Raw genomic sequence first — 19,039 nt, forward strand, 5'->3', positions numbered from 1 at the left:
CCCACTGCCATATCAAACCAGAGCTCCTCTGGCCCACAGCTCATTTCCTATTGCAGAGGAATGCTAATAATTTTATCTTTGCTGTCATTAGAGAATCAGATTTTCCTCCTGAAGCACTGAGATACAGTCCTCACATTGAGGTCATTTTTGCCCTGAAGCAATTTAAGTTTTGGATTAAAGAATACAGCAAGAAACAGGTCTGGAACAACAATAAAAAAAAAATCAATGAATGTTCTTTTTTTTTGTGTTTTTTCCCCCCATTTCTTTTTCTCTTTTCAGGTGGGGAATCTGGGCCTTCTCTTCATGTTGTTGTTTTTCATATTTGCAGCTCTTGGAGTGGAGCTGTTTGGAGACCTTGGTGAGTCTTCCTGTGCCAGTGGGAGGGGTGGGAATGGTGCTGGAGTGGGGGCTCTGACAGCTGTGGTTGTCTCACAGAGTGTGATGACACACACCCTTGCGAGGGGCTGGGACGGCATGCCACATTCAGGAACTTTGGGATGGCCTTCCTGACCCTCTTCCGAGTATCCACAGGAGACAACTGGAATGGGATAATGAAGGTAAGCGTTAAGGTTTTGTCAGCAAGTGTATTGCTGTTCTAGACGTGAAATTTGCCAAATCTTCTCAGTTTTCTTCGTGAAAGGAGAACCCATTGCAGACCGTGGTTCATGCTGCAATCTCTTCACGTCTCTTAGCGTCATGGTTTAGTTGATAAGTTGGTGTTAGGTGATAGGTTGGACTTGACGATCTCCAAGGTCTTTTCCAGCCTGGCTGAGTCTGTGATCGTTCCCCCGCTGTTCCCAGGACACGCTGCGTGACTGTGACCAGGAGTCCACCTGTTACAACACCGTCATTTCCCCCATCTACTTCGTCTCCTTCGTGCTGACAGCCCAGTTTGTCCTGGTCAATGTGGTGATCGCGGTGCTCATGAAGCACTTGGAGGAGAGCAACAAGGAGGCCAAGGAGGAGGCGGAGCTGGAAGCAGAACTGGAGATGGAGATGAAGACCATCGGCCCTGGCCAGCACGGCCCCTCGGACATCTTTGCGTGGACAGGCACCACCAGTGGAGAGAGACCCGAGAGCCCCCGCGGATTTGCCAATCCCATGCAAATCAAGGGGGATTCTCAGCTCTCACTAGCTTATCATATGGTGAGAATCTCTGCTGGAGGGTGAGGAGGGCTTGACCTGCACTTTTGTTGGGAGAAGACTTGCACGAGCTGGTAGTGAAAGAGGTGTGCACAGATGTCCTGAGCTTGTATTCCCTGCTGTCTGCTGCTGGCTCTTGTGTGGTTTGGGAGCCAATGCTGCAGGAAAGAGACCCCAGGCAGGTCTCCAGCCCACCTTGATGCATCTGTTTGGAGGGAGAGAGTTTTGCAATTTACTCTGGAGTTCAGCTCAAGCCACAGAGTTCAGGGCTAGCTCCAAATTTACTCTAATTCAGCGTTTGACTGGTCCTTTGTCATAGCAAAATCATGAGCGTAATGTGTTTGCTTTTCTAATACAGACCATGAACCACAGCAAAAAAGAGGAGTAAAACTAGGCTAATCTTTGCTTCAGTATTAAATTTGTTTTATGTAACCTCAATTTAAAATCCATCCCCACAGTCAGGCTTGTAAGAAAAGATTCTTTTAACAATAGAATAATCCAGAAAAGACTCAAACCTGAGCTCACCAGAGCTGGTGGCAGAACTCCCACTAGCAGAAGAATGGCTGTAATGTGGGAGCCACACACATGTGTGTGCTACGAGCTGCACCACATCTCCCTAAAGCACAGTTTTTGGATGAAGACTCAGTTTGAGGAATGAGAGGTGAGATCGAGCCCCAGACAAGTTATCTGTGAGGTTGCTGAGCTGAAATTACTCAGGAAGTACAGTCCAGCCTTTTTTTAGTCTTAGCTGATTGCAAATTGGGTTAAACTCTATGCAGACCTCATTAACTTTTATTACATCATGATTTCACAACAGCATGTCTTGGCCACAGCCTGGGGTGGACTAATGCATATTCTAATGCATGAAAAACTCATTTATGATTTTTAGTCCAAGGGTGAAAGAGAGTAAATTCCCGCTTAATCTTTGTTTCAGTTCCTAAGCTACTGGAAATCTCTGGTGCCATTAGAATCTCTGATGTCTGAGGTGGAATCCAAAGCTGCTCTTTGGCTCAGGACAAAGGAGTTCAGGGCCCTGTGGGGAAATCCAGATTTGCTATGTCCTCTAGCAAGAACCAATACATCCCAACTGGTGCTGTATGTGTTGAGCAGAGTACTGGCATGTCCTCAGCTGTGTTGTCCTGCACCAGGACTGAAACCGGCGAAAAAGAGAATTGCAAAACTGAGAGACAAATCAGTCAGAATGATGCCCTCACTCTGCAGTCTGTTAAACCTGCCCTCTATAAAGGTGGCCTGGGAAAGGGCTTATTCCAGTCATAACCTTCAGAATGTGTTTCTTGCTCTTTCCCTCAGACAGAAGCCTCAAAAACCTCCAGGAGATCTTATTCTGACTATTTATTTTCCCAACCAAAATCTTCAGGACAAATCTGATGCTTGAGCTTGATAGCAGAGGAATACAATAGCCAGGACACCACCCTGCAAGGACAGCATGCTCTTTTGCTTGCCTCTTTCCTGGGATTTTTGCACTGTGTGCTGTTGACTGTAGTGCTGGTCCTCATCTCATTGCATGCATTGGGCATTCCCTACATGGAAGGTGCACCCTGAAATCTCTCCCCTGCTGCCTGCAAAAGCCAGACCCTGCTCTGTACAACCCCAGTGCTCTGGCCAGCTGGTTTGACATCAGCAGGGGCGCCTCAGCCCATGTCTGGCACATGAATTAGTGACCTGACACATGTCCATCCTGCTCAGCTGCAGTTTCCATGGACAGGACACTCAGCCTCTCTTCAGTCATGTTATTTTAATTTCTGTGCCATCTGGATATGGATTTAGGTGTCAAGTATTAGGTCCTGCAGCTCAAAAGCGTGGGCCATGTGTGTAGAAGCCTTGCAGCAAGTAGTGTCCTGTTGAAGTTGACAGCAGCAATGGAAAAATGCTGCTTAGCTCCCAGAAATGACTGGCCATGTTTGCTGAGAGGGAGATTATGCCCAAGGGGGGCCCTGGGAGGGAGCAGCCACGGTATCGGGGGGCAGCTGCCATCACTCCATCTCCTGTAGTGTCTGGGAAAGCTGTCTCTGCTCACTGTGATATTACTGCACTGTTCTCTCTCCTTTTCTCCTGTCCCATTGTTCCTGTTGCTGCTGTTCTCCTTGAATGTTTCCACCTTTTTTTCCCCCCTTCTTTTGTTTTCCCTCATTTTGTTCATTGGGTTTGATATGCTGTCCTTTTTTTCTCTCTGTCTCTGTCCCTCGCCTTTTTCCTCCTCTCTTTTTGGCTTGCTGTCTCTCTCTCTGCATGCTGTACACCACCCTTCCTAGGAAAGACACTTGTTTGATACCATATCACTGCTGATCCAGGAATCTCTGGAAGGAGAGCTGAAGCTGATGGACAACCTGTCAGGCTCTGTGTGCCATCATTATGCCCTCCCAGCTCCCGAATATTACAACTCTGAGAACCAGGTTAATATTCCTAATTTCCTGCAAAGTCTCCATCCAAACTCAATTTGACTGAGACCTTTAATAGCAAGTTAAAGTTCTTTATGTAATGCAGTCACAGGAATTTGGAAGCATAAGTCACTTTGGCTTTTTGTGTGGGAGTAGATGATGTTATATATCAATGCAAGAGAAAGAGAACATGCTCGGACTTTCCCTTGCCAACACAGTAAGAAGTTTTTCATTGGGATTTGCAGTTCATAGGTGTTAGAGGGGAAATGCACAAAATTCCGTCTCCATCCTTCAGTGAGGTTGTTATATTTGGCCTCGTGCTCCTAAGCAGGGCTCCACAGCAATGTCAGGGCATGTCTGCAGAGCCTGCAGTGTGAGGTTTTCTCAGAGCAGAGCCTGAGCTGCTGGGGTTCATCAAATGATCTCTGTTCTGTGCCTACCTGTACTGCATGAAAATCCAGTTTTGAAGGGTTTTCCTAAAGAGGCTTCTTGCAAATGGGTCACTGTAAACTAGATCCTCATCTCTGATCTAGTGAATTTAGGAGGGGAGGCAGCCCTTAATGATGCACAGAAGTAACTGTGTGCTCCAGTGCTTTCTCAAGCAGACAGTGCTTGTTTAAAATTAGTCCATTTACTTCCTAAAATAAAATACCTACTTTTTAAGGTGCATTATTCTTTAGAGCAAATATTTTTCCTAAAACACAGCAGTGACCATAATAATAATTCAAGCAAGCCTATTTTTTGCTGCAGTTGGAATTGAGCAAATTCCATATTTCTTGATCTATTTTCCCCCCTCACCCCTCCCCGGCTAAAAATAGCAGAAATCTTCTCGTTAAATCAGTGTGCTTGTTTATGAGCTCAGTGACACTCTAAATTACCCAACTTTTGATGGTTCATTAGAGGAAAGGAACAAGCTTAGGTAAAATGAAATCCTACTGCAGATCTTTATATAGCAGGATTACATGTCTCCCTCTGATTGCTCCATATTGCATCCTAGAGTCTATTAGGCTATAGGAAGTGGTTGTCCCTAATAATTGCCAGAGGAATGGAGACAGTAGTTTTGGCAGGGAAGACAGAGGGCCAGTAGGAAACTCAGTGAGAGCTGGTTGAAAATTTTTTTGTCACAACATTTTTCACCAGAAAGTGCTGCAGCAGCAAAAAAAATGGGTTTGTTTTGACATTTCTGTAATGAAAAAATATAGCATTCCAGTTTGCAATGGCTTTTTCTTTTAAAATTTAAGCTTCTTCCCCCCCCCCCCCCATCTATAATTAAAACTGGTCTAAATCAGTTGGATGTTTCCAACAAAATGTTTTGACGGCTTCAAACTCAATTTTGGGTTTGGGAAGGCTGAAGTGGGGTGATGTTTTGTTTACATTTTGGCTTTTCTGTTTGCACCATTTGTCATGTTCTCAGGCAATTCAGGAATTTAGAGCAGTGCTGAGACTTGCTGAAAGCAACCTGATTAATAGCAACTCCCAGCAAGGCAGCTCCAGCAGGCAGGAGCTGCTGGAGCCCAGCACAGCTTTTCCCTGGCTCTGGGGGGTGGGTTCCTCGTAGGGATTCCTGTCCTTAGGCTGGAGCCTTCACAGTGATGCCTTTTAGGGGAGCCTCATATTCAGTCAGGGGCTCCAAATCATCTCTCTCATCCATTGCCAGCAGATAAGTGTGCTAGAAGAGATATCAAAGCCGAGGTTAGATGAGAGGAGTCCAACCCTCTTACTTATCTCAGCTGAATTTTGAGCCTCTCCAGGCTCACTCATCGCTGGGTTTGTTCCATCCCGCGGCTGCCATTTCTGAGAGTGAGAAAACCGAGTCCTTTGACAACTTCAATGCAAGAGATCTGGGCCTCTCTGTTTTCTCTTGGAAGATTTATTGCTGCTGGAAGACTTTTCAAGCAAAGAGGATGGCAAAAAAAAAAAAAGAAAAAAGCACAGTGAGAACTGAAAAGGAAGCACCTGGGACTTGCCAAGAGCAGGCAGCCCCTGTGAGTGTGAGCTGGGTTTGGAGGTTACCTGACGAAATGCCATTCCTGGTATCGTGAGCACTGTGTCCAGGCAGGGGATTTGGGGAGGATTGAGCCTGCTGCAGGGCAGACACCCCCTCTTACAGTGCCTGGCAGCAGAGCTGCTGCTCTGGGGGAGATGCCGCTGTCCCCTTTTCCCCTCTTTTTCCTCCAAAATCTGAAGTGACATTTTCACATTTCTTATAGAAAGACTTCTGTGTCTAGGGAGAAAGCTTCCTCAATGATTTGATAAGGACATTTATAGATTGTTTGGATGTCTTCAGTGGGGATCCATTCATGCAAGATGCATGAAAACAGGAGTGTGGCTGTGTAGAGCCAATTCCCAAGTCAGGATTTCTCAGTGCCAGAGCAGAAAGCTGGGGCCAGGCCTGAGGGGCTGAAAAATGCAGCTGCCTGTTTTAGTAGGTCAGTTGTTGGTGTCACTGGGGGCTCTCTAGCCAGCCAAAATGAGCTGAAACCACCAGGAAGGGGTTTTCTGACCAAAATAAAGTTTTAAGTTTCTCCCCGTGCCTTTTTAACCAGGAGGAAGTGAATTATGGTCCCACCTGCCTCTTGGGGGTGGTCCCTGCAGCTTCCCTGTGGCACAGGGAAAGGCTGAAAAGATGGTTTAGTTGTTGGGGAATCTTTAGAGACTAAACAAGTTTATCTTAGAAACCAGGATGGTTACTGCGGGGTACAACTTCAGAGAAATCAGATCTTGAAACCACTTGTATTTGATCACAGCCAAGAGGAGGAATCTCTCCATTATGAGAGCAGTGTTCTTTTGCTTCCTCATATAGACAGAAGAACAGCAAAATGCAATGCTAGCATTAGTGTATGGTTTTAACCTCCCTCCCAGATCCTTGCTAAGCACTGAAGTATGAATGTACCGCCCCTTTTTTAATTTCTTCATTATATTTAATTTCTTTAATGTTCTGTCCCTGGTAACAATGTGTATGATGTAGTTTCTCCCACTGCAGGGATATTGCTTTAGTGTCTAGAACTATTTCGATTATGATAATTTTTTTTCTTTTTTTTAGTTTTCTTTTCCAAAATATTTGTGTCCTGGTTTCTTATGTTTAATCATTTCTCCCTTTAGATCCCTCTAGCTGAGATGGAGGCTCTATCTCTGACGTCAGATATTCTCTCTGAAAAGTCCTGGTCCTTAGCTCTGACGGATGACTCTTTTCCTGATGACATTAAAACACACTTACTTAATGCTCTGGAAAGCAATGTACATACACTGGTCGCTGTGTAGTCTGATGTTTACAGGGTTCGAAATACTGCTCCCATCTCTCTGCACCTGCCCATTGGCATTTCCAGTTCCAGCCCCTTCCCAAACAGCACCAACCCCTTTCCTGAACAGGATGCTGTCCTTAATGCTATTATGTCCTGGGTTTTGTCACTCTTGTCCACAATCTTAGCTCCTTGCAAAGAATGAGTGGTTATTTCAAATTTTTTTTTTTTTTGGTGTCTTATGTATAAACAGTTTGTTTTCTACAAGTAAAATTAGTAGTAAAAAAAAAAAAAAAAAGGCTTTGGAAAGCATTAGTGTTGAAATTTCCTCCCCATCTGAAACAAATCAGTGATACTGCCTGAAGAGACACCCGTGAGCTACTGACCCATGTCCTCTGCTGGAGGGTCAGCCCCAACACTTCGGTTTGGAGTGGATTTTTGTCATTATGAACACAGGCAACACAAGGCTTTTTGCATGATTGGTGCCAGCCTGTTTCTTTTACAAATATCAAATGGGGATCTCTCCAACATGATACTTGTGCAAATTCTTTCTTATAGTCATTATGCTGGAAAAAAAAAAAAAAAAAAAAGACTATTCAGTGTTTTTTTGACTGACATAACCAGTATTTTGAACCCTGCCTTCACCATCTCCTCTTTGAAACATTAGACATTTTTAACTGTGTAGCAGTCAAGTGCTTTTTTTCTGCTGTAAAACAGACATAACTCCTTTCCCAAATTTTTAGATCATTCTTGTTTTCTTTGTTGTTGTTCATGTACCTACCTTTGGATGTTTGTGTTGTTCATAAATTTTCTGCCATATTAGTTGACTGTCATCCTAATTAGCACTTACTTGAGAAAAATCTTTTAAACCGTGACAATATTTCCCATCATGCTTCATGGCATCCTGTGCAAAAGATTTTGTAATTCCGTTTTACTTCTTGTACAATGCTTTTTGTTTCAAAATTAGTATGGAGAGTTGGACAGATGAGAAATCCTCCTAGTTTTCAATCAGATTAGACAACTTTGTTTGACAGCACTGCAAAGTCTAAAAGGTACAGCCAGGAAAGATGTTTTTTTCTCACCTCTCCAAAAAAAAGCAAAACTGCATTGAACAAAGGGTTTTGTGAATTTTTATCAATACCAAAAAAGTATTTGGTGGCAACAGTTGCCCAAACCCCTGAAAAACTGCAAGCTTTCATTGAAATCTCTTCTAATTGCAATATTTTTACACTTCATTTAGATGTGGCTTTAGTTGAAAATTATCTGGTTTGTGGATTTTTTGTTTGTTTGGTTGGTTTGGTTTTTCGTTTTGTATTGTTTTTTTGGTTTGTTTTTTTGGTTTGTTTTTTGAGGTTTTTTTTTTTTTTTGGTTCAATGAAAACTTGAATTTGATTTTCAGTCAAGCCAAAACAAGATGTTTTTGAAAAGTACCACTGAACCAAAAAGTCCTGTGCTCCCACTGCTCTGTAGCCTGACCTGGGAAGATCATTTTACAGCCATTTTCAATGGTTTTCATGAATTTCACTCATGGGATTTCCCCCAAGATGATCCAAAAGTGGAAATAACCCATATTGGATCCAGTCAACAATCCTAGAAGTTCACTGAAGGTTGGATTTGGATGGGGTCTCAAATCCAAGTTCTCATGTTCAGGTTCAAATGGGTCTGAGTTTGAGATCTCAGGTTTCAGGCTACTTTTTCTGCTTTTAGCTCAGTAGTATGACAGCAAAACAGCATGAAGTGGGTAGAAGGGGAAGGCAGGGAGGGATGAGAGATTCCCAAATCCAAACTCTCAGCTTTACCAGCACAGGTTTTGCTCTCCTTCCCTGAGCTGTACCAGGAGATTGCAGACTCCCTTATCTAATCTGTGTCCAAGCTCCAAATCAGCAGTTTCCCAAGGACTGAAACAAATGCTGTGTGGCAGTGCAGACCTGTTTTGTTCATTAAATTTGCAATGGTGATCTCCTTTTCTTTTTTCTCTTCCCTGTCTTTTCTTCTTTTTTTTCCTCCTTTTTTTTTTTTTTGCAAATTCCTTTTAATCTCATCCTGTTTCTTGTGCAAATAAATGCCATCATGAAATTTTGTTTTTATGACTGAAGGATAAAATTGGGATAAAAAAAAAAATCTGTGTTGATTCCACAAAACCTGTAATGCACTGAGTGAAGGAAAAATTTTTCAGAAAATAAGATCTAAAGTTTTCCCCAAATGATCAGCCAAATACTCTACTAGACTACAGTGGTACAAACATGTTCCTGTGTTTTTCACTTGAGATATTTTAACAATTAAATAATTGTTTCATCAGAAATACACTGGGAAGATGACTTTGCTTCCATTTTTGCTAATACTTTCCAAGACAATACCACCCAAGAACATTTCTGGGATGGAGATATTTTCTTATGAAATCAGACCTGAATCCACTCAATATTGCCTCTGGGGCTGCCCATTCCAAGAGTCTCTTTGGCTGTAAAAATTCCACAGTCAACATACACACAATAACCCTTGCTTGCATTAGATCCCTTCTAATTAGAGAATGGCTTTCACCCTGAAGCAGTAGGTTTGGATATCCTTTTCAATAAAATAGGTTTAGTTATTCATTATGTGAGAAGAAAATCCAATAAAATTGTGCTGTGAGCCAGAACAGAAAGTATTTTTTATAAACTAGCTTTTGCATTTGAGTTGGGGTTCTTTTGTTTGTTTTTCTTTCTTTTATTGTCAGAAGAGGAAACTACTCACCTTTGCAAAAGCCTGCCTTGCTGATGAGGGCACCTAGGGAGAGTCAAAGTTCTGCCAAGCACGTGACCTTTGCTGGCCTTGAGGCATGATGCCTTCATTGCATATCTCTGAAATAGTCATGGTTTATTCCCGCGTTGTGGCTTCCTGTCTGTGTGATCCATTGTGTGAGAGTTTATTGCCCACCCCAGCGAGGGGGATGATTCCCTGGTAGATCCATCCGTGCACCCTGTGCATGCCCATCACGCCATCCTGGTTGCAATTCGCGCGCGTTTCCGGGCGTTTCTCCTCTTCCCCACCCTCCCAGGCCTGCCTTCCTCACGTTTTTCTTGCTCTCAGGCCGATCCCCGCTCCAAGGACGCCACGCTGACCCTGTCTCCCAGCAAGGACCTGCTGAGCGTGAGGAAGCCCTCGGTGGGACGCACGCACTCGCTGCCGAACGACAGCTACATGTTCCAGCCGCCCTACTCCAGCCCCAGCCCTGCCTCCCTGGGCGACAGGAGACCCGCACACCACAAGTCCCAGTCAGGTACACACACATCTCCCAGCTGGGACAAGAGTAGGATTTTCCAACAAGCAAGAGTTGTGGTTTCCCAAGCTCTTCAGCAGGAAAATTGCCATGGGTTTCCAGTTGTGTGTCTAGACCTTTGGAAGGGCTGTGAAAAAACCCCTCCATAACTTGCAAAGACCCTCCATAATTTACAAAGCCCCTGTTTAAGGCAACTCCATTCCTCAGAATTGTTTGGCAATGTGACATTGGCCTGGCTCAACACTGATTGTCTCCTGCCTGGTTCCCTAAGGTTACAGTCCCTACAGCCTGGCTCCATCTGTCCCACCAGGCCCCAGAGGAAAAATCCCAGTAGAGAAATATTTCCTCCTGTCTGTATTTTGCAGCAGTTCAGAAGCTCTGTCTGGGAACATCTATGAAAGATGGGAAGAAGGTGTCTCTAAATGCCTGTAAAATGAACATAAATATGAATTGAGAGACATGTTGGTGTGAGATAAATGGGAAAACGAGAGAGTGTGGAATTGTTCTGCCCAATGTGCATGGCTGGGATATACATCTTGCAGCTAAATTCAGAGATATTCTTAGGTACAGCGAGGGCTCTCCCTGCCTGCACCTCTGTCCCTGTGCTTGCAGCTGCCTCCCAGGGCTTGTCCCTCTGCCCCCAGTTCTTCTGCCTGCCAGGGGTTACTTGGGGCTGGCAAGTGAATGGAGCCACCTTTAATTTGTCTGTACGTGCCATCATTTTAGAAATTTGTCACCAATAAGACAGGGAAGTTTTTACAAGCATTGCCATTTGAAAGCCTCTAAGCAAAACATAATTTCAGCAATGTTCAGAATGGTAGGAGATTTGAACAGATTAGAAATAAGATGTTGAAATTTGCATAGTAATAAGAATTTGGATGAATAGCGACTGTTGAACAGAAGCAAAAAAAAAAGTGGGCACAAGGAAGGCAAATGAATCTGGTGTTGTGAAAAATCTCTGCCACAATACACAATCTTCAAGGTCAAGAGTGGTGTTTTGAAGAACCTGTTTGTACACAATGCTAATGGTGCAGCTAAAATCCCATTGAAAGCAATAGCAAATCTCCCATTACCTTCAGATGAGCTAGAATTTATGGGTCTCTGTAACAGTCAAGAAATTCCTGACCACACAATATGTTTGCTGGAGAGGGAATTTCCAGTGCTTCATTGTTGACCCTTAATTGGGGTGTATTTGCATTGTCTTGAACAAAAACTACGTCAGTAAGGGACTAGGTAATTTATTATTCCCTTCTTTTTCAAAATTTCGCTTCCCAGTTTCAGTTTGGAGACCCTGAACAGCCCTATCTGACAGCCCCAGATTTCTGGGGACAGGCATTGCCCCCTCGTATATCCACAGGAACAACTGTTCCACTGAGATGTAGCAGAAATACTTTGGAGAAGTAAAGCTGATGTCTTATAACCACATTAAGCAATTAAACCTTTTCTGTTTTTCTCCTGCTGGTGAAATTCCAATCATCTTAAGCAGGCCAGAGTGCTGGGAGGTGTGTGAGGTCCCCAGATTCTGACGTATCACTGTCCTCTGGCACCTGCAATGTCACAGCTTTTCAGGGTGGGGGAAGTCACCTGTTTACAGTTTGTAATATTTGTAATATTGTAGAGTGCAGTGAAGACAGCAAGAGGTGCCAGGCGCCTCTAATAAATCACCACAACCAAACCATAATATTTCAAGCTGAGAAGGTTTTGTTGTCAGAAACACTGGCACTTGCAGGAGGCATTTGTTTGAATACTCCTTGGTAATGGGGCTGTTGCTCTGGGAAAGATTCCAGGACAAATGAGATTCTCTGGGATACAGTCCAGATTAAATGAATTGTTTTGAAAAACATTGAGCCTGTGTGTGAGGGGAGTACACAGAGTTTCAAACCTTTTAGAAGTAGTGGCCAGCAACCACAAAGGGTCACGAAGAGGCTGGAGAGGATGTTTCCTTCTTCTGGGAGGCTTTGTAAAACCAGCCTTGAGAGCTGCCAGGTGCTCTTCCCTTTCACTTCATTTCCAGTGTACGCATGCTGGTTTGGAAATCCCAGAAGTTGGTCTCCATGCAGGCTCAGGCATGGAGACACCTTCTAGAGCCTTTTAAAATCAGATGTTTGCAGTGCTCAGAAGTGAGGCTGCCTGCGTAGTTATTGGCCCAAAAGCAAAGATGCAGGAATTGCCAGTTCAGATGAACTTGTAGTTCCTTGTCTTCTGTTCTCAACAGGAGCTAGTCCCAGTTGCATCAGGGGAAAATGCCAAGAAAAATGAAATAATAGACGATGCTGGAGTAATTTATTAGTAGATGGGAGGTTTTTTTCCCCCAGTTTTGGAGAGCCAGTTGCTGAATTCAGTGGTTTTGCTGTGCCTGTGTGATCCAAGATGCAACAGAGCAGTTTCCCCTGGGAGGTCACTGGGGTTGGGACACAGCCCTTGGATGAACGTGTCCCATTTCTGCCTCCTCTTCCCCGTGCAAGGTTCAAAGGCGTCGGTGCAGTCACAGCCGGCAGACACCAGCTCCCTCCTGCAAATCCCAAAGGACCATTTCCACCCTGCAAGAGCTCCCAACCATTTGGTGGGGGAGAGCAAGCCCCGGATCTCCCAGCAGGTACACTCCCCTTCTGCTGAAAGGCTGCTCCGCAGACAGGTAAGCAGAGTTATGATCATAAACCTGCTGGGCTTTTATATTGATGCATTTCCTGGTTAACCGTGCTTTAAATTCAAGGAGGGATTCACAGAGAAACCTCCAGAGAACTGTAATTCTCCTACAGCAATAACAAAATGGTTGGTGGTTTTTGATCTGAAAGGCATCCAGGAGTCTCCTAAAAACATGCATGATGAGTATCATGTCCTTTGGCAACATGCCTAAATGTTCTCCACATTGTTAGCACTTTATTTTTTTTTTAATCCCCTTCATAAATGCAGCCAAATGCTCCCCAGGGGCTCGTTGGGGTTGAGGAACTCATTCTTAACTGCTGTGATTTTTTTGGTGCTTGAAAGGACACAAGAATTGCAGGCTCCATCCCAGGCCACCCCTCCTCTAACTCCTCTGGTTTTCCAAAAGAGAAGTGTTTTGTGGAAATTGGTTATCTCATACACAAAACCATCATGAAAAGTATACTGGTTTTACAGTGAGAATTGAAAATTAAAATATTTTTCCATCAACTGTGAGCTTTTAAAAAGTCTGACTTTATGCACAGCAGAACATGTTTTATTTTGCAGCCAGTTTTATCTCTGGTTTTTGCCTGGCATTGATTTAAATCCTGATTCAATCAAAGATCTAAGGGATCTAATCAAAGATTCCAGTCTGGTTGATTGGAAGCATAAGTTTAGACTTATCTTTTTTTTAGTAAAATACTTAAACTTGTGCTTCACTCTCACATTTTTAAGCACATTTCAATGATTGTGCAGCTGAACCGGGACCAGAAGCACATCTGATTCAAAACCTCTGCTTTATTCAGTATTTCCATGCCTGATTTTATATACACAAAGGGGATCAGTTCTATTTTTTCAAAAGCAATTTATTTCCTGTATAAAAATATTCTCATTTCTTTAATCTTTTAATCAACATTGACAAATTAGACAGTTGATTCATTAAGCTCTAAAAATGGATGAGAAGTACCAAGGTTAACAATTACATTAGTCCGTAATACTAAATTGACATAAGAAATTCCTTACATGTCTTCATTTGCATGGGGTTGGCCAGCTATCCCAATCACCACTAATGGGGAAACTAATTGATGTCATGATTCCAGTTCATAACCACTCTCTCTTGCTTTCTGATGAATAACAGACCCATCCTTTTGAAGCAACCTAGCCGGAATAAATTACCATGTTAGCCATCTTCTCCAGTCTAATTTTGTTCACATCTTTGACGGCTTCTTTTTGAAGACCTTTTCATATGTTTAAGTCAATTTATTGCCCTCCTTTCCTCCCTCTCCTTGCTCATGCAGGGACATGAACATGCCCTTGGAGTGACAGATCAGAGAGTGAAGAGTTTTGTGGCAGTGAGCAGATACAGTCCATGGGCAAAGCCGTGAGGGGTTGCCTTGGGCAGGCTCCTGAGCAGCAGGGAGCTCCCAGGCTGGCTAATGGGAGCAGCGAGGTTGTTCTGGTGATATTGCTGTCCTTGTTAACTGCAATCTAGATGGCCAGACACTGGGAAACTTGGTCCTTTAAGAGGCAAAGTTCCCTTTACAGCCCCAGCACTTCTGCTTGCTCAAGTGCTCTCTACTTGACTACTTTTTATTGCTACCACTAACACATCAAATAGCCTAAACTGGCAAAGCAGTTTGGTTTTCAGTACCCATTTATCCTTATCTTTACATATACTGCATGCAATTCTGATTTGGCTTTTTTTTTCTTTTTCCCTTTCCCTTTCCCTTTCCCTTTCCCTTTCCCTTTCCCTTTCCCTTTCCCTTTCCCTTTCCCTTTCCCTTTCCCTTTCCCTTTCCCTTTCCCTTTCCCTTTCCCTTTCCCTTTCCCTTTCCCTTTCCCTTTCCCTTTCCCTTTCCCTTTCCCTTTCCCTTTCCCTTTCCCTTTCCCTTCCCCTCATGCCCTCTCCTCTCCTGAATCCAAACTAGATAAACCTTGTCCATCACATACCTGGTCCTTGCACTTTCCCTGAGCATTAAATCCTGTGTGTTTAACCTCCCTTTCCCTCCAGAGTGCTGTTGAGCAAGCACAGCCCCCACAGTAACGTCCAGTTTAGACTCCGGAGTGTTTGACAATTAGCGATGCACTTGCAGAGGAAGATGAGTGGATCGGATGCTTTGGGAGAACATTCCTGCTGAGGATTGCACTCCTTGGCAGTGCATGGCACAAAGGCTTTTCTCCAGAGGAATTCCACCTGAAATTAAACTTATATTGATTTTGTAGTTCCAGGACTGTGTATCAAAAGTGTAGCCCACACCAAGCTGTGGCTGCTACAGGTGTACACCCCTCTGCAATGGCAGAGGGTCCTTTTATTTTTCAAACAAACCATTAAAACCAGTAAAACATTTGTACTATTACTACTAACAACAACCACAGATGCCTGTATCATAGAGAAAGAAAGAGCTGGTGGTGACTAATACTGTCGTGGTGTGCAACACAGGTTGGTGTGCAAGCAAAAGTAATGACAACAATTACTTTTTGCTTCTGTATTCAACTTCTGTGTGGTCTGTGTCTCTTTTCAGGATATGAACATAATTTTTTCTCCCAAATACTCATTAAAACTACTGGTGCTGAGGAGACCAGAATAACTTCATTCCTGACTGATTAATTGCCAGCATTATGCTGTGAAATTTTAACTAGAAAGGGTTCGTCAGCACTGGATGAAATTGTTTGCCATATTAAATATTCCCTGAGCTGTCCCCATTGACAAAGGGAGTGCAATGTGCAGATGCTACAATAGACTATGGTGTTTTTGTGCACACATGGACACACTGCAGCTGATGAGAGCTTTGCTGGATAGAGATCATTTGTCTCAAATGATCCTTGTGGGACAATATTTATAAAAGCTTATGATGATTTTGGGGTGATTTGTCACAAAAGTATTCCTTAGCATGAGGAATTTCATCATTTCATCTCCTTGCAGTTTCCTAAATGACTGGGACCAGGTGTATGCATTTTTTCCAAATTTTCCTGTGAAGATTTTTGTCTTTAAGATCAATTACAAGTGTTCTCAAATGGATACTCTGCCTCTAAGGGCCAGTTAATGTGGCAGATTTATAAAGCCTTTTTGACAAGCCCTTTTGACAAATGAACCCTTCAGAACATGCCCAAGGTTCCCTCTGCCAGTGGGCACAGATGCTGCGTAAGGCTCCAGACAGCCAAGGCAAAATGTCCCTCAGGAAGCCTGAACTTAAGCATCAGAATGAATTGAAATAATTATGGATTATTATTAGTCCAGCTTTGGACTCCAGTGTTTCCAGCTCCTGCCATAAGATGGTGCAGAGTCCTGGCTCCAGCCTAGGGACCAAAGCCAGGGACAGGCTGTTGCCTTCATGCTGGCACACAGCGGGCTTGCTCTGGTGTTACTGGCTCTGAGGATCCTATTCCAGGTCCTCAGCATCACCTGAGCTAGAGAAAGGAACACACAGGCTCACTTGCAGATCTTTCTCTCCTGCTCACACCTGGGCTGCTGAAATTATCAAGGGCTTTGCTGTAGACCTTCATCCTTTACATAACAAGAGCGTGAGTAAGTTTGGGTGGGAGCATTCAGGTTTTGCAGCCCTCCATCCTTAAAGGAGAAAGCTAAAGGTCAGCCATTTAGGAAGAGTGAAGGGCTGTCACACAGGGACAAACCCACAGGTCCCTGACAATGGGAATTGGTAGAACCCACAACACAGGTTGTTGTGTTGGGTCTGTGGGTCTGTGCTGATGGATCAGTGGGTCTGTGCTGAGGGATCTCAGAGCTGAGTGCCCTGTAAATGCTGTGCCTTGCCTGTACTAACCTTTGTTTGGTCTGTCTCTCTCACCTGGCAACTCCTCTCCTCCCCAACCCCTCTGCACTCTGGTACAGATGGCTATAAGGAACGACTCTCTGGACAGCAAGGAGAATCTCCACACCGAGGTGAGTGAACTCTCTGACCCAAACGTTCCCACTGTGCCCAAGGAGGAGTCACCAGTGGCTCTGATGCCCTCGGAAGTGAATGAGTTGGCTGCCTGGAGTCGGGCAAGCGTCCATACGCAGCAGCATTCCCACAATCAGTATAATATTTCAAAGCAGGCACCAGCATCCTGTGCTTGTGCAGACTCGTATCAGGAGACCCCTGAAGATTCAATGGACCAAGAAGTATCTGAAATCAACAGCTCCTCAGAGCCTTTCACTTCAGAAACTTGCACAGCCTCGAGTGCCTGTTCGGAGGGTCAGCCTCTCACGCCTAAGAGGAACGTGGGCAATACCGGCAACGTGGTACTGAAGGACCTGAAGAAATACCACAGTGTAGACACCCAGGGGCTGCTAAAAAAAACACCCTCTTGGTTAGATGATCAAAGGAGACATTCAATAGAGATTTGTTCCATAGAAAACAGCCCTCAGCACCATTCCACATCCAGCTCCTCTGGCTTTATAAGTCAGGTGGTCAGTGAGATGGAATGCCTGCAAGGTACACGACAGAAGAAGAAACTGAGCCCTCCCTGTATATCTATAGATCCACCTGACGGGCAGAGTTTGGTACCTAGAGGACCCCACAGCATCTCACCTGCCAGTGGAGACGTTTGCTTGAGGAGGCGTGCTCCATCCTGTGAGTCCAAGGATTCCATGGATATAGGGGATTCACTGCTTCCAGACAGTATGTCAACATCTCCTACCCCAAAGAAAGACTTGTTGACACTTCCTAGCTTTTCCTTTGATCAAACCGAAATGGACCCCTGAGTTACTTTTCTGTTGGTGCCAAATGTCTTCTTCCTTTCATGTAATAGAAAAAAAATTTAAAAACTCTGTACTCCAAAATGGCACTGGGTAAAAAATTTCCAAAGAAAGATTAAAGAACCAGCTGGTTAAAAGAGTGGTTAACCTATATCACGCTTACTTAAGCATATGTTCTGCTTAGGTAAAAGCAATACAATGTGCAGAATCTATATGTATATTATATTTTATTAAATTAATTGAATCTAGTATTGCGGGATGTAGTACATTTTGTGACTAAAGACTCATTTAATTTTCTTCTATTTTATGTGTCTCAGAATATTTCTGAGATAACGTTGGTTTTTACAAATATTTTAACCTAAAAAGTATATATTTAATCCCTTCTCTTTTTTTTTTTTTTTTGTTTTGTTTTGGTTTTTTGTTTGGGTTTCATTTTGTTTTGCAAAGCACAAAATGTAGCCAATTAGTGCATTACAGAGGAAATGTATGCCACAGTCAGCAGTAAATAAGGATTATTTAATGTAATTTATTTTTCCCCTTGAACTTCAGTGATATTCTGGGAAAACAATTGTTTGCGTAGTACACAAACGCAGTCGCAATTTTTAAACAAAATATTCCATTCTTGCATAAAATTGACATTCAGAGTATGAAAGCAAGTGCTCAGACCCAGGAAGGTCCAACATGCTGATGCCTGAAGATGGTGAAGGCAGAGCCATTTAATAGTACAAGATATTGAATTATGAAAGAATCAGTGGATGTTATAGATCATCCACTGGCAATTCACAAGACCATGTCAATGGTTAATTTTCATACATTGCTAGGAAACAGACAACAAAGGCCTGTGGTCACTTCCGAGATGTTTTTGCAGTGTCTCCAGGATGGACTTTTAATTTTGCTGAGTTTTACACCTCCCTCATCCCTCTGTGTTCAGTGGAGCTCCTCCTCTCTGCACTCTGTGGAAAGGAGAGTGAGATCAAGTTTAAGACTTGCAGTGAGTGAATTCAGGGCAGACATGGCACAACAATGGGCTTAAGCACATGCCTAAAGTTAAGCTCTCGCCTAGAATGCCTGGAGGCTGATCATATTAAAGTAATTCTTGAAAATTAAAATCATATGCTCATGTTCTACTGAATCAAGGCACTTCTGCAAGTTATTTTACCGATTACATGGGAGAAAGTCTGCAGGTACTGAAATGACTGCTGATTTTCAGTAAAATAGCCAGGTATTTTGCTATCACTGCTAGAGTTAATTTACATGACCCCGACTGCAAATTTGATTTCCAATCTATCAATAGCCTTAAGCAGCAACATGATGATACAAAGTGAATAAACCCAGAATTCATGTCCTTATTTTATAACATCAATCATCTCAAAATTACCTGTTTACTCCTGTGCTAACATCCTCTGCCAAAAGCAATCTGTAAAACTGGACAGCGCAGCCCGAAAACCACGCGAGGTTGGCCCCATTCAACACCTCCCCCTCCTCACATGACTGATGGAAGCCAGACATTAACTCCACTCCACTTCCATGAACTCACATTAAGATGTAAGCTAAATTAGACTGCAGGCATGCTTTGAAGTGTGCCAATAGTCACAGGCTTGAAACCAAGTCCACAGATCGTGCCAGCGCAGGCAGGAGGAGGATTTGTGCTAATTCTGTC

At 43.5% G+C, this 19,039-nt stretch overlaps 1 protein-coding gene across 20 annotated transcripts in view; it reads left to right on the top strand.

The window, feature by feature from the left end:
* CACNA1G (calcium voltage-gated channel subunit alpha1 G) overlaps positions 1-17,627 on the top strand; it is a 143,164-nt gene extending 125,537 nt beyond the window's left edge. For 13 of the 20 annotated variants that reach the window (XM_030287696.4, XM_030287702.4, XM_030287697.4 and 10 more), the window contains 8 exons: positions 280-358; positions 436-557; positions 802-1,146; positions 3,417-3,557; positions 6,645-6,779; positions 9,848-10,037; positions 12,503-12,672; positions 16,531-17,627. In XM_030287696.4, coding sequence (XP_030143556.4) covers positions 280-358; positions 436-557; positions 802-1,146; positions 3,417-3,557; positions 6,645-6,779; positions 9,848-10,037; positions 12,503-12,672; positions 16,531-17,385 — 2,037 coding nt within the window. In that variant the 3' untranslated portion in view covers positions 17,386-17,627. The remainder of the gene's footprint in view (positions 1-279; positions 359-435; positions 558-801; positions 1,147-3,416; positions 3,558-6,644; positions 6,780-9,847; positions 10,038-12,502; positions 12,673-16,530) is intronic. The other 7 variants (XM_030287709.4, XM_041719896.2, XM_030287712.4 and 4 more) reach the window with 6 other exon arrangements.
* Positions 17,628-19,039: the final 1,412 nt, after the last annotated feature.

This window comes from Taeniopygia guttata, chromosome 18 (assembly GCF_048771995.1).
Source record: "Taeniopygia guttata chromosome 18, bTaeGut7.mat, whole genome shotgun sequence".
Lineage (NCBI taxonomy): Eukaryota > Metazoa > Chordata > Aves > Passeriformes > Estrildidae > Taeniopygia > Taeniopygia guttata.